A 16454-nucleotide genomic window follows, 5' to 3' on the forward strand; every position below is an offset into this window, starting at 1 on the left:
TCTGAGTTGACTACCACATTAAGTAAATGCAGTTTACAGTGTCTTCAGTCTAGAACATGAACTACTTTTCTGTTTTTCTATGGTGTTTTTTTACCTGATTCTTGGATTTTGACGTTTTCCGTCAAGTTTTAGACAGTTTTAAAGTGTTGGCTTTTTTCAAAGCCATTTTGTATATTAAGTTTTGTAACACCAAATTGTCATTTTTGGCATTGGCATTAGGCTCCTTATTTTAAATATGTAACATATGGTATTAATACAATTGCTGTAAATTTTTCATTTTTTTTCATATAATATATTTTTACGTTAATCAGGACACACATTGATAACAGCAGTAACGTTGAAGTGTTAATCCTGTATAAAGATTCGTGTTATTATTATTATTATTATGTTATTCGGAGCCTTCGTTATCATATTCAAAACTCAGGGACTCTAGTTTGATGATATAAACATAACAAGAAAAAGAATCAATTCAATGAACAAACACAGAGTAGAGAAACGAGTTCCTATAGTGCACAGAAAATTATTCAAAGAAGGAAACTCTCTCATTAGTGACAAACCAACCGAGGAGAGAACACCCCCCCCCACCCCTCCAAATAAATTCGACGCATTTTTGCTTAATTTGTTGTGCCAGAAGTATGAAATTGCCTGTGAGTTGTTTTGAGTCAACAACAGATAAAAGCAAAATGTAGACTAATTTGAAGAAATCATCATTAGTTGGTAAAACAATTACAAGATTTTTAAAAAATTAATATTTTGAAGGCGAATTTCTGAGTTCTAATGGTAGGACATTTCACAATTTTGCCCCCATGTATCGAATAGACTTCAGGCCTTATTGAAAGCTATTTTTATTAGTAGAAAACTACCGCGACTAAATTGCTGAGTAGAGTGTTGTTGAATATTTGTACTAAAAGAATTTGTACTAAAATAATTTATAAACAAATGTTCATAGTCTCAGCTGTAAAATATGTGGAAGTCTCAAAGGTAAGACCTTCTTCAAAATGGGAAGAGAAGGAGAAAGAAAAGTTTAATGCGAAATAGCTCTGACAGCTTTATTTGCAGTTTGAATATTGGCTAGAGGTTCAGGTAGGAGGATAATGTTTGTCCCTAGACAGTGATACAATATTTTAAGTTCGATTTTTGAATGCCGATTTTTGTAAAGTTTGCTGTCATTATTCTTCCAGCTTAGATTTTTGGCAAGCAGAAAACCTAGAAACATAACATATTTGATTCTGGTGATGAGCTTTCCCCTGTTTCAATTGTAGTGTCTGGACGTATCAATTAGTTGGTAGAATGGAAGATTAAATATTTATTTTTGTCTATATTCATTGCTACTTTTTTAACAAATTCATCGAGAGTTTCAGTATCATAGTAAATATTGCTATCATCAGCAAAGAGATTCATCAGCAAAATTTTAATTTGTTGAGGCATTTGGCAAGTCGTTCATAAAAAGTAGGAAATAAAGAGGTCCAAGTACTGATCCCTGAAGAACACCACAAGTAACATTCATACAATCAGAGTTAGTACCATTAATTTGATTATATCTAATAGACAGGAATCAAACTATCTGAGAACATTTTCTCTGGTACCATAGTGTTCTAGTTTCGATAGCAAAATATTGCAAAAGACAGTATAAAAAGCCTTTTTTCAAATCAAGAAATATACCACAGTCATATATTTTATTGTCAAGAGCTGACCACACCACTTTATCATCGCTTCAAGAATCCTATTCTCTTAGCAATAATCAAATATTCTGAAGATGTTTTCAATCCTTCTCCTTCACTAAGTCTAGAGTCAAGAGGTTTTAGAGGTACTGAAAACTCTTAATGTTAGGAAGTAAAAGAGTGAATATGTTGTACCACCATAACTTGTGTCCTTGACAGAAAACGAGGTTACTGCGCCTTTACTACATTCTATCAACCGAATAACTTGTAACCATAGATTTCAAGACAATGAAGAACATACGGTTGTATACCCATTGTACAAAGGAAAATGCGACCTTCCTGCTGAAAAGAAGTTTTGATTAGCTATTTAGAGTTCTTAATACCTTCTCTAAAGCATATGAAAAATTACAGCAAAATCAGCAGCTCATCTCCAATAATGATGGAGTCTCCTAAATCTTCATAGCAGCATATAGGAAGGTATATGGAGCATAGTATTAATCATTAACAATGATATGTTTGATTGAGAATTGCAGATTGAAACTTGACAATGACTGCATTATATGCGCTATTCTAATGGACTCTTTTCACATGATTTGCTCGTCTCTAAACTCTGTCCTTATAGGTTCAATGAAGATGCGTTCGTCTACATTGGTTCTTACATAAAATTACGTAAACAATTAGTTCGTATAAATAACACTTGCAGCTCTTACCAGACAATGCTTTCAGGGTGCAGTGAGGCTCTTTCCTTGATCCTATTCTTTTTAAAGTGTACATAAATGATGTATTGTGCAGTCTGTGCTCCAGGCTACTTTCAACTTATGGGTCCTTTATTATAAAGTAAAATAGAAACATACCAGTGGACCTAAATATTTATATAACATAAATATTTAGGAACAAACCTGAACATTCAGGATGCCAAAGTCAAGTCCGTAAAAAATGTGACATTACTACACTCGACTGTATGCTCGATATTGAAGAACCATTTCTGAATTTTGCACAAAAGCTGCAATTCAGCTAGTTTTAAAACAGCTAAAATCTTTTGTCCTTTTAAAAGAAAAATAATTTATCGTACACTCAAACTTTAACTATTTTTTCTTGATTTGAGGTTTTCCCGCGTGTGAGCCTTCGCAAAATATTGAAAAAGCACAAGAACCTGTCTTGAAACTCTTCATATACAACAGGATCGCACACATATAGTGAATTACCTCCTAAGCCAAATAGGAATTTAAATGCAACAATGAAATTATTCTTGTATGAAGATCCATTGAATGGAGATCTTTAAAACGCTTAAAAGTCTAAATCCCTCGTTTATGCAGGGTACCGTAAAATTTAATACATCAAGCTACCGCTTTTCCACTCCTATCTTCTGTTTCCACTCTCGGATGTATGCGGCTTTGGTACCCAGGGTACAAACGACTGGTCACCAGAATCTTTTGCTTTGCAGCATTGTAGATCCAACATTTAACAGCATTGGACTCAAATAGTCTAAGGGCAGCAGGGCTGAAAAGTGACAAGATATATAGACAGAAAAAGACAATTGTGCCTCTTGCAAAATGAATTCCGCTGGTTTCAATTCCTAATTCTAATGAGAAGGGCCTAGCACGCATAATACTTCTAAAAGTTGGAGAAATATAATTATCTTTGAGGTGGGAAAAAATTAATAACGAGTGAAAGAAAATTCTTGTAGTATCAGTTAGCTCATAGAATGTAATAGCAACCTTAGATTCCCCCTACGCTTGGTATCCCTGCCAGCATGCTAATCTCGTGATTTTCCTGTAAATTAGCCTCTTGGCACAATAAGCAACATAATTTCTTATTTACATTGGTAATGAATATTACTTTTTACTGGTCTGCCATAAAGTGCTTGATGCATCAGAGGCAGAGATGTACACGCCTTTGATGTACAGAAAAGGACGATCCTAACCTGAATTGCTACTCTGTGTTGCACGCTTATTGCGATCATCGGACAACTGTCTACATTGATATACAACCATAATTTTGAGGTAAGATAACGAGAAAATAATCGAAAACAACGATTTTTTTAATTAACCATTCTCCATTTCGCAAACAAACATACTATATAAAAATACCACAATACCCAAATGCAAATTTATACATTAAAAATATACAGATGATACCATTAAGTGGAATAAATTAGCTTGAATCACCGTTTTTGATTAGATATATCTGCTAAGACATTTAAATTACAGCTGAAATGATACCTTTGATTTTGGTTAAAGGTTAAAAAAATTACTTGAAAAGTTTGTGATTCAATCACCGGCCAAAAAGTTTGTTATTCAATCTTGCTAGGGTCAGTTCCCTCCGTTTGCTTTCTTTTTTATCACCAGAAAACGGTCCCCTCAAGATGCACCAAAAGTCGTGCTTAAACTCCAAAATGCGCTCGTAAGTTGCTGAAAAGAGTAAGTATATTCATTTTTTAAAAAACTAAACAAAACATTAAACAATCTTGAGAGCTGGCCTAAACAGAGATGGTCTTGAAGAGCAAACAATATTTTTGTACAGATCAGAAATTCAAGATAGCCAGCAGCCTTAATGTAGAGCTTTGACAGTGTACCTAGGCGATCAAATGGCATAATCGTTAAAAGTGGGCAATCGCATGTACTATGTTTCTCGTACCATGTACAATATGCTATGAACCTTGTACCAAGTATTATGAAGCAAGTCTCATGTACCATGGACCATAAACTATGTGTCGTGTGCTTTGTGCCAGGTTACCACGTTTCAACTGCTATGTACACATGCTTTTTTGCTAAACACTTTTCTAGCTTCAAAGAAAACATCAGGAGGATTTTTGGTCCATTAGCGATTTGAAAATGAATCAAATTTCATAACCTAAAATGTGAAGAAGGGTACATTTGGACTTGTCTGCACCTGCTCCTACTAGAAACGCGCAATAAGTTCATTATTTTTAAAAAGGTGTTTTCACTGTTCTTGAAAAGTCCATTTTAACGTAAAAAAATATTGCTTTTGATCAGCCAGGCTGACATGATACTCAAAATGGGCGTGAGCAAGGTGTATAAAATTGCTGTGCTTTTATAAAATTGCTTTGCTTCTTTAAGATTGCTTTGTATTGTTTGAATTTAATTACTGCTAAAGTGGTTGCTAAATATATGGTGGGCATTAACGGTTAAAGAAAAAGTTAAAATCTGTCATCAAACCTCTCAGTTATGTTTAAAATATTGATGCAGAGCGCTTCGGGTTCCGGTTGGATCAGGTTGAACAGGTGGATTATATGGGACATATTCCATCCAGGGGGTTTACACATAATATTTGCAAGGAATATGAATTATGACTGCTACAACAAAGTTATAAAAGTAATGTTTTTCAAGTATAATTTCTAAATGTCTTAAAAGTGGCGTGGGCATTATATTGTAACATTTCACAGAAAGTTTCGTATAGCCATAATATGACTAAAATGATGTAAGAATGAAACATTAAACAAGATAAACAAACCTAAACATAATCCTCTTTGATGATTCTTGTTTCAACTGTAGTCTCACCAATCGGAAAATACTTTTCCCAGCAATACTTTTCTTGAGAGCTCTTCTTTTTGCTCATCTCTCTGCACATTTCGCATGAAAATCCGCCTGGAGATTTAGATCTTCTTCCAGATGATCTTGTAGTCGAGGTTCCAGTCTCACTTTGAAAACGTGCCCTTGTAAACCCGTCTGCTTGGCTACGCTGCGGTTGATGGTGCTGACATTTCTGCTCCTCACTACCAGAGTAAGAGTAGTTGCAATAAGCAGCATCTGACTGCACGAAAGCCGATTGAAAAGAGCTCTGATGTTTTGGAGTTGAATGTGAATATTCTGAATGCAATACTATCGCAGAATCATCTTGGGATCCGTTTTCAAAGGAGATATCAACAGAGAACATATCATCCTTTGTTTTTCTTGGTAACCTCAGAGAGCGATTTCGTCGAAAAGCACTGTCATTTACGGCTCTACTTCCTTCAAACATATCCACATCCGTGTGTTTGTTAGGAAAAACGTCCGACTTTGGCCTTGGCTTCCTAAGCGATTTGGTTCGTCTTGGCACAGGCACGTCATATGAGCTATCTGAATCATACTCAGCAAGTTCATCAAGATACATAACTGTTCCGGGTGACCTTCTTACAAATTCTTTACTAATTTTGCTCGATTTTGACTTCTCATTACTTCGTTTGCTCACAACCCGTTTCGGTGCTGGTTTGGTGGTCGCAAAAGCGGACTCAACCTTAGTGATTGTTTCCTCGATTAGCTTCGACCCTTCATGCATCATAGATCCCCCTTGAGTTTCGAGGTGTTTGAAACTGCCTTCTGGAGTGATGCTTCTTCCAGCAGATTCTTCCCTTTTCGGTTGTTTCAAGTACACTGGTACCTTGACCCACGAAGAATCTTCTCTCGATTTTTGAACACCATTAGAAAACTCGTTTGCCTTTTGTTTATAGTCATTAATACTGTTGGTGGCTTGATATGCAGCGACTTCGTATTTTCCTTCTAAACTTCGGTTAAATTCATAATCATAGTTACGGTTATCATCTTTATCTGACGTCATTTCATTCCCATTGATTGAAGCTCCATATTGATTTGAGTATGCCTTCTCCAACTCTCTTTGTCGAAGTTTCCTACGATAGTCTTCATAGCTTTGTATTTCTTCACTTCTGCTTTTTCTTTGCCAATTATTATCAACTGTCCTATCTTCGCCATCTTTCCACCCATCGCCATATTCTCTAATCAGCAGCTCGTCTCTGATACGAGGTCTTTCCTTGCCATCTTCTACATCACCATTCACTCTAGTTGCCTTGGAGAAAGAGTTGCTCTCAGGTCTTATCATAGAATGCTTAGCCTCATTTTGGTGCTCATTTGTACGTCTCCACTCATGACGTTCGACGTTTGGCATTTTACTCTGGCCCCTTGAGCTGGTGTCTCTCTTTTCCGACCCTTTCCAAACAAAAGACTGCTCTAATATTTCCACTGGTTGTTTGTAAATTTCTTGGATTTTTTCTCTTACAAGTGGCCATTGGGGACTATGAAACAAGCCCTCCTTTTGTTTAGAGCCATTTCCGTTTCTTTTCCCTGAATTTTCATTATAGGCAGAGCTACCGTTTGCCTCAACACGGCTAACGTCCTCTTCCAATCCACTTCCAACAGGTCCTTTAAAAGGGCTGGTGAAGCTGAAAGTATTTCTTTGCTCTGACGTGTATTCAGCCTCCAAACTAGTGACTGTTTCCTCAGTATTTTGTATCCATTCTTCACTAATCTTCTCTGTATCTTTGTTACAAATAGTTTTATTGTCATCTGAAGTCACACAAGCTTGGGAGGATTGTCTTTTATCCTTGCTTTTTTGTTCCACCAAACCCCTATCAGTCTGATCAACATCTTTTGGCTTCAATTTCTCAAATTTGCAGGTTGCAAGACGTTTATTGATTTTCTCACTCTCTTCCTTCCATGAGATACCTGTTTTCGATTCATCTTTCTTCTCGAATTTTACTGTAAACGAGAGCCCTCCTGAATTTGCCGTTAGATCGGTTTCATTCTCCTTCATCCCGCCCTTGCCCCCTCTGCCTTCATTTCTTTTTCTTGAGTTGTACTCACTCTGCTTTAATGCTAGCATTTCCATCTTTGCTCGTTCCTCTTTATCATCTAAAGTTAGGTCTGTACAGCTTGCATATGGCCTTCCATATACCTGATTTGATTCTGTTTTCAAAATTTCTCGAATTATTCTGTGCTTGCTCTCCTCCCGCTGCATGCGCCACCCCTTTCTACGATTAACAGAATCACTCTCGCATTCATTGTCATTTTCTCTTTCTGCCTTGATTCTTTCTCGCATTTCAATCAACTCCTTCTTCAGACTCTCGTTTTCTTGTTCAACCTTCTCTTTCTCTGCCAACAGCTCCTCCGCATTTCCTGCCAACTCGTCAATTCTTTCAAATCCATGAAAACTATGTCTTTTTGAACTGTCTCGGCCTCGGTTTGACCTTTTGGCTGACACAGTTGATTTACCAAGCTCCTCGCTATCATTAGAAACTTCTAGCAGAATCTTCAAATCCACATTCGCTGATTCAGAGTCCTTTTGCGAGTTATTGTTCTGATCAACAAGATTTAATCTCCCATTGCGGTATAGATCACTGATTATTTGCAACCTCTCTTCAAATCGATTCGTCGACTGTTGTAATTCTTGGAGTTCCTGCATCATGCTTGTTTTGTCCTTACGCAGTAAGTCTAGTTTTGCTTTTACATTCTGATTCTGCTCTCGCAGCTTCGAATTCTCCTCTCTCAATGGCACGATTGTTAGTTTCAATTCTTGAACTTTAGAATTAATTTCTTTGATCGCATGGTTGGCTGCTTCTAGACTTTTGCGCAAAACATTGTTGTCATGGGCTAAGTCCGACCTTAGTTTACATTCAGCATCCAGTTTTTCTTTTAACGCTTTCGATTCTAATTCCCAATTTCGTTTCTGATCTTGCAGCATCGAAAGAATAGTCATTATTTTACCGTGTTCGCGATTTTTCATTTCTGGGCTGATATCGTATACGAAGTGTAACGGATTCGCCTCATCTTCCAGATCCTTTCGCTCCATTGTGTCCCCGTCAATAGAGCTATCCTCCTCGGCCGATGTGTAACTGTAAAACTGTCGCTTTGGGCCGTGCCTTACATCCGATGTACTACGTTTCAGCCCACCTGCCTTTTTGCTGCGTCCACTGCGTTTTCTGCCTCCCTCTGTATCGCTTTCCGTGTCTTTGCGGGCTAATCTATCTTTCACCTTATTTCTACTGGAAACCGTAGGCTTGAAAAGCCGGCTTTCAACGGTTGATTTATGTTCTGTCTGTTTTCCCTTATTCATACTCGTTCCTTCAGAAAAGCTGCTCCTTCTCTGCGGCAAATCATGGAGTTCTGGCTGGACCCTCCTTGTTTCATTTAATGAAAATTTGCGGCTACGTTCTGGAGACTCCCGAGAAAGAGAGCTTCTCTTTATCCCCTGATTGGTAATTTGATGTTCAACACCAGAAAATTGGCTAGAGGTTTTGTTCTCTTCCTTCAGCTCTGATAAATATGTTTTTATCATCAATATTCCTTCATCAATGGAATCTATATTTCTTTCTGAGGAACCTTTTGCTTTCAGCTCTATGCTTCTCAAAATCGAGTTGCCACTGTTAAGTGTTATTCTCTCAGATTTTTCTGGCATGCTCAAACTGGTGTGTTTACCTGATAATTCAGAATCTTTAGAATTGCTTCTTTTCTCCTCTGTCAAAGACGACCGTTCAATTGCTCGACCTGGGTTACAACTTTCAGAGGTCTTTTCAAAGTTGTATCTAGTTGTTTTACTTGTTTTCAATGAGTCAAAAATCTTGGGCTGTGATTGGTCATTAAAAACAATACTTTTGTTATCAATCTCTGAATTTGCTTCTTTATTCTCCACACTGCTGTTATCATTGGCCGTGGTTTCTGCTAAAAGGCTCTGTTTACCTTTTGGTGGGCCCTTTGTTTCATCTGTGTGGGAATTTTCATGTCTATCATTCTTTTTATTCAATCCTGTGTTTACCTTCTCCTTCTCAGCTTGAGTGAATTTCATTAGGACCTCTTTTAACCTTTCCTCTTTTGCTTTGTCCAAAACCACCTCCGAGTGTCTACTGTTTGGTACTGTTTTAGTACAATCCCATTCTCCTTCACTAATGCCCTGGTTATCATTCGATTTCTGTGGTTTTTCTGACGTATCATTCTGTCTTTCTTTGCTTCCCAACAAAGCTTTTGTCCTTGTTTCAATAATGTTCTCCAAAATGTTTTTTGCTCCACTTTGCGCTTCAATGTTGGAAACGACTGCCTCGTAACTATAGCCTGACTTCGAGCAGATTTCTTGCAAACAATTTTGCATTGTAATCCTTTCAAGATACTCTTTCCCGAGACATGACAAAACTACTTCACGCTCCATATCCGCTTCTTTCAAGCCCTCTTCCAAAACTTTTATTCTCTCATCAACAGGCAGCTCAGGGTTTCTGTATGACGCTCTCCTTGCAGAGCCTGGTCTGCTATTCGGCTTCGTCTCCTTGACAGGCTCTCCATCCAAAAGATTCTCTCGACTAGAATTCAGCGAGCAAGATTCTGTGTTCTCGTTTATTTCGTCCATGAAAAATGACTCGATAACCTCGTTATCTAGGCTCCTGTCTGTCTCATCGCCACTCTCTATGTCATATTTTCTTGCAGGCTTTCCGTGAGTAGGTGAATTTCGTCGAGGTGTCATGGCATGAGCCAAGGTATAATAACTATACAACATGGATTTGCTCTGCTCTCCTCTAGTTCTATCCATCTTTGAGTGCTGTTGATAAAATGACTCGTTACAGTCAAAACGTTTTCTGACGGGCTGGCAATGTATATAGTCTGAAAACTAGCTTTAAAGAGAAATTTGCAAAGCTTTTTACGAAGCAATGTGTGATGGCCTATTGGACAAAGTATTTGATTGTTTTTTGTTCATTTGAAAAAATAACCATTAGAGACGATAGTTGAAAAAGGCATCAGAACTGAAAATTAGGAAACAGTTAAGTTTTTATGTTGAAAATGTTGTCGGTCAGATGAAAAGGCTGTATACACAGCAACGCCCTAGCCTGAGTAACATCTAGTAGCTTAAAATCAAGCAATGAGTATCGTAAAGGTGAAAGGCTTAATGTAATGACAATGCTGGGATGGAATACATTGGCTGAAGGAAAAAAGCCAGGGCTATGACAAATTAGAGGCCTTTCCAGCCTGGATACCTTTTCATCAAAAAATAAGAAAGATATTCAAAAATAATAACAATCTCATTGAATCTCAACAAATCTGTTTAAACCAACAACTTCACATGGCCCCCACAGAACATCAAGTGCTTTTAAGTGCCATTTTGCATAATGCGGTAAGATTTTGGAATGGAAAAAGAAGCTGGATACAAAACAAATCATTTAATTTTTCTGATTATCCTAATTTTTAAGCTTTATGTCGTCCGGCTGACAGAGTTAGTACTATACTGTCTCAGTAAATTTGGTACATTACTCTGGGCAAATGTTGCAAAAGAGGCTAGCTTTATGGATTTAAATCTATTTCGGCTAACCACAAGCACTCTATACTAAAAACCTATTTCAGGTATTGTACAATTTTCAATAGAAGGATAGCCTAAGTCACATTTCTTGTACCACTGGATACAAGAATAATTACAATTTTTATTTGACGTTTTCTTGTAATGAAAAGGTATCTAGGCCAAGAGGTAATGTGCAGATAATTTTGGTATTTCTCTTATTTCTTTCATAGACTTCATCGCAAAAACCATCACAAACTGAATTTTTGTCGATATGTTAATGAAATCACCAGCAAACCAACCCTTTCCTACTGACTGTTGCTTGACAACAATCACCATGAAAAATTATGTATTCTGAGGCATCAAGCATACTAACTTATTGATATTTTTTTTCAAGTTTATGGTAATCGCCCACAACCACATAAGGGAGATATCTCTATTCTGTGCCACAATCCATTTGCCCACAGCTGTATCTGTTTTGGTTTTTCCCAGGCGGATTGCCAAAGAAAGAGCAACTATCGCATCTCCAAAGTGGCAAGTCTCTAGTCAAAACCTGACAAGCATCGCCTAATAAAATTTTAGCATGCAGCCGCCTTCCCGAAGCTAAAGCTTCCATGAGAATAAGCATCAGCTTAATTTCTCAAATCTGTTGCGCGTATGCACCAACAAGTCCGTAAGGTGAATGATTGTGCTTATGCTGGTGTCAAGCCTGTCCTTACCGGTGTAATATGCGTTTTGGTACCCTATGCAAATATGTAACATTGTAAAATGCAATGTGTTTCAAATCATGTGATTTCATCGTAGTGCGATATTGTGACTCGTTATTATTAACAAATTGAACACAATGTATTTTGAGTTTAAAATTTCACACTTTTCAATCAAGAAAACTTTGGAGTCGCCATTAATGTTGTACTTTTTTGCATAAACTTAACAAGGGAAATCACAGCACTGCTCCTTGTTAGTACCCCCTTATTAGGAATAGTTCGATTGTTCTTTACATTCTGAACAATATGAACCAGAACATTTGTGTTCCCAGACCGGTTCGCATGCTAAATTCCACCATTCGTTTTGATACCCTATTGTTTAAGTGCTTGGGTACGATTTTGCATAACCCAAATGCCATGCGTTTGAGTACCCGGACCGAAATGCATAAGGTTACCGAAACGCATATGACACCGGCACAAAAGTATTTTGCACTTGCGTGTTGCACTTACAATTCCTATATCCATAGCCAAATCGACGGGCCATTTTACCCCTTCTATAATACCAGGTAATATCCTTGCTCCATGTTTTGAATCTTTATATATTCATCCATAGTTGTGCATCAGAGTAGAATGCAATACCCTTCACACCTCAAGGGACTAATGTTCCAATTACGGGTCAGGCATCTCAGGTGAAAACTGTGGGAAGTGCTGCCACTCCTATTGGTCACTTTGGCAACAACTGAGACGGGCCCCCATTTATGGTAAGCAAACCCACCGACAGGGGTAGAACATGTCAGGCACAAAAAGAAGGTGTAAACATGATACTTTACCACGTTAATTAGGATGAGCTGATTTAATGCAGCAGTGAATGAAGTTCTAGGGCTTTTGAAAACGAGGGGAACTTGAGTGAAGTCTAAAGAAACATGGGTATCTTGGGGGCCCCTTTTTGCTCTGAGGCCCTAAGTTATCGAACTAAGGTGCCTGCGTTCGTAAACTGCGTTACGCAACTTTCCCTTCCACCTATTGAAAGCGAGAAACGTCTGTAGCAAATATGCCCAGGAAGCTGAACTTTCTGTAAAAAAAACTTTCAGTCACGAGACTACTCGGTTCATACACCAGAACTGAGCCTTGGTTAACATTATGTCTTTCTTTGAACTGTGGTGGAGTGGAGCATTTGTAAAGGTTCCCTGGAAGGAGAGAGAAGAGGGAAGAAGACGCAATTTTCCCTCTTCTCTCTCCTTTGCCTCCGCAGCTCTCATTATTTTTTGCTGCCGTTAAATTTTTGCGGCTCTGGTACCCAGGGTATAGTAAAGTTTGCAGGACTTTGTATCTGCTGGCAACAAAGTCTGTTTTCTGACGTTCTTAGAGCGTCATCCAAAAATATACCATTAAAACTGCACTGAACCAAGATATACGAAAAGCCGCCACACTGGATGCATATAACCTGTATAGAATGAGGTCATTTGCTATAAAAAACAAAGAGAGGCAAAATTAATGGTATATAATCCTTGGGCAGTTACATCTCTTAAATAAAGAAAGGGAAACTCACCGGTTGCATAATAACGATTAATAAATTCAACCACAAGTTCGTGTGTCTGTTGTCACTTAAAAGAAAGAGATGAAACCGACCACCCATAAAAACATATTTTGTATTTTTCACTGGGGGTGTGTTTCTAGGCGACCATTCCAGCCGAAATCCCTGTTTCTTGGAAGACAAGCATTGCAAGCAATAGCGGGTATTCCATGTTTGTTGGCTAGACTTGTTTTAACGAAAACCTTTTGGCAGGGTATCTGCTTTTAGCAGGGGATCAGGTGGCTCTAAGCAAGGAAAATGTGGAACGACAAAAAATCTTTTATGAATAAATACTCTTTTCAAGAACGAAATATAGACTTGGAGCAAGCCTAACTTAAACGAGTTTACATCAAAACAAATATTCAAAACAAGAGGTCTTTCTTAATTTTCTCAGTGTTTTACTTCATATTTATTTTTTATCCGAGCCCTTTGACGCAGTTATCAATTTATGGCCATCCTAGAGTAATTTCTTAGAAAACGCACTTGTAAGTAACTACAGTGGAAGAGGCAAGTTCTATCATTATTGACATTAGTAGCTGGATTTTTTAAATTTGATATTCTTTCTCTGCAACAATTTTGCCCGGCTTTGGTTGGCACAGGTTTTAGGGTAGCACTAAAGTGCAAAAGGTTCTCAAATCTTATGTCCCCGTAAAATACTGAAATAAGGTAGGACGAAATTTATGCGGTTGTTTTGTGCTCTCTTTCATGCCAAACCAATGCTTTCTCAATTGCAAGGAGAGAAAGGGGATGGTCGGTTGGCGTCCAGAAACTTAGCACTCGAAAAGTTGGGGCGTGCTTGTAGTCCCAAAAGAATTCCATTTTATAAATATGACATGCCACTGCAAATGAAATTGCGATGTCAAATAATATTGACCCTAATACGCAAGGCATTTCATAACGAAGACGTTTTCTCTTGGACTGCATAGAAAGCTTATGTCTTTTCAGCTTCACTACGCACTAACATCAGAATGCTTTTAATAGCTCCATGGGGCAAAGAGAAGTAAGCTTATGAGCCAGCCCTGAGGTGCAGGTACCCTAAATGCAACCGATATTTTTTCAAAGCTGCTCCTTTTCTATTGAACAAAGATTTCGATGGTCAATTTGGAGCATGACTCTGCTTAAAGCACAGCTTTGATATTTATCAAAATAGCACGATGAACACTGTCAAAACATTTTCAATATAAACAAAAACTAACGTAGCATCTTTATCCACAATTACAAACCAAGCATTCGCTTCGCATAATAAGAGACATGGCAGTGTAGAATATCTTCAACTACTGGCCAGTTGTTAAAAGGATTTACATCGCTTGAAGAAGCGACATAGGACGATAATTTTAGCTGCTTTCTTCACAGGCATTCTTAACTATTTATTTTCCAGGCTTGAAGGCTCTTGCGCAACCGGCATGCTTAGCGACAGTTGTCTTGAGAAACTGGTTCTGTTCTGCATTCGCATGCAGTACGATATTAGTCGCAAAGCGTGACGGTTGCGCAAGAGTCTTTAATGACAAACAGATAAAATATTTCACCGAAAAGGTTGGCGGGATAAAGATGGGAAAGTGAATTTTAGAAGTTTTTTGACATTTATATTCATCAAAAATACACAGAGCTTGGTTTAATATTCAACCATAAATTCAAAGGGCTAGCCAAGGATCGGTGTTAGGTCCTATTCTGTTGAACATTTCGTAAGTTTAGACAACAATGACAACATTCCAACAAATGTTTCCCACAGCCTCAATGGAGCATAAAAATAACAATTTATAAATGATTGTCAAAGACGGGAGAATTCTTTTTTTGACTTAAGTAGGGAAGTAAATGTAAAAAGTGTAAAGTGATAGCAAACTAAAAAGAGAGTATATTTGTATAACACAAAGCAGCCTTGGCAAGTCTTATATTTGTATAGTGTTCTCAATCTATATCCTGACATTATCTACTCTGAAGCGTATCAGACGAAAAGTTCAAGTATGAGTCAAAATGTTTGCTTTTTTCAAGCCTTTTTAAGTTTGTAATGGTATGCTAATAATTAGAAACGGACTTCCAACAGCTCTTTCTCTGACTCGAAATCCTGCCATAACTTTTTATTTGATACTCGGGCAACAGTCGCTTGAATGATTCAGCTATGAGATGTGCAACAATTAACACCATTGCCAGCTTAATTTTGTCAACTTCACTAACATCATCCCTATTATAACCAATAGTATAATTACGACAAAGCAAGAGGAATTCTCCATAAAACGCAAATGGCAAATACGTAGCTTTGTGAGCATTTTTAATTCATTTATAAACAAAGAACCAAAAAGGAAAGTATTTTTGAACTTTCGAATCATAAACAAACACACGAACACAATGCAACTCAAAATATCCCGATCCTGCAAACAAAATAAACTGCTTTTTTATTAGAATTTTTATCATCGGTATTATAATGCAACTGCTGCTTTAAAAATATTTGCATTTCTGAATGTTTTGTTGATCTTCAGGTGTATATTGGCAATTCTATGGGCGATACTTAGCCACGTTAATGGAAAAAGACAATCTTTGTTCGAGACAAACTTTTAAGGTCTCATTCCTAAATGTATAAAGTCCTTGTAGCTCGGCTACGCTAAAAGTGACGATAACCTTACTTTCTATTCCCATTTCACCCAACAATTTACCTTATAAATTTAATTTCTCAATTTACGCTAGATTTTATTTCGTCCTACAGTGTTCTGCTTCAGCAGCTTTCTTCGGGGAAAAGGTAGTAGAAATGCATCAAAAAAACTTTTAAGTCTCACCAGAATAAACGAACAACAACAGCGTTTCAATAAGACCCCAATAAGCACGCTTCAAAGACTACAATAAAAGATGAAAAAGAAACAGTTTATACAGATGTTCCTATTGACATGAGAAGCCAGTGACCTAACCTAATGACACCATTGAAGTCACAAGAAAATTGCGAAGTTACGAATGTTTACGACAAGTTACGAATTCTAAAAGTCACGAAATGGAATTAACTTCAACTACCTGAAAGAAAATAGAAAATCTACAAATAAACAAAACTGACATCCTTCTGCTACCAATTTTAACATGTTCCAAAGGTTTCCCTCGAAGTAAACTTTGATCAAAGATTTCGTGAAGATAAATTTCACTCATAAGTTTTGTAGTGGTACAAGACAAAGATATTTTGCGCTAAAATGCCTTTAACGAAATGATATGTTAGACTGCGACCCAAACCGATCTAAAGGGAACATGGCTTGGCTCAAATCTTTCAAAAACGCTTGATTTTAGCTTTGCGAAACTCCAAGAGAATAAAGTAGAAGTAATTAACAAACCTTTAAGACTGTTTTTCTTTTGCATTTACGTCAGATGGCGGCCTTTATCCTTGCATAGGTTGACGAAGGATGAATGAGACACAGCTTGGACCCCAACAGCTATAGCGATTAATAAAGCAAAGACTGCGAATGTTATAACCGAATGCTCTTGTCCACGGATCTATGG

General features: G+C 37.5%; 1 protein-coding gene across 1 annotated transcript; it reads right to left on the minus strand.

The window, feature by feature from the left end:
* Window positions 1–936: 936 nt before the first annotated feature.
* Window positions 937–16429, minus strand: LOC135684941 (uncharacterized). The gene is made up of 3 exons (XM_065200651.2): window positions 16289–16429; window positions 5136–9977; window positions 937–4072 (listed from the first exon to the last, which is right to left on the minus strand). The coding sequence occupies exon 2, from the start codon at window positions 9966–9968 to the stop codon at window positions 5136–5138; it is 4833 nt and encodes a 1610-aa protein (XP_065056723.2). The 5' UTR covers window positions 9969–9977; window positions 16289–16429; the 3' UTR covers window positions 937–4072.
* Between the last annotated feature and the right edge of the window lie 25 nt (window positions 16430–16454).

This window comes from Rhopilema esculentum, chromosome 21 (genome assembly GCF_057945365.1).
Source record: "Rhopilema esculentum isolate cy_ngs chromosome 21, ASM5794536v1, whole genome shotgun sequence".
Taxonomy (NCBI): domain Eukaryota; kingdom Metazoa; phylum Cnidaria; class Scyphozoa; order Rhizostomeae; family Rhizostomatidae; genus Rhopilema; species Rhopilema esculentum.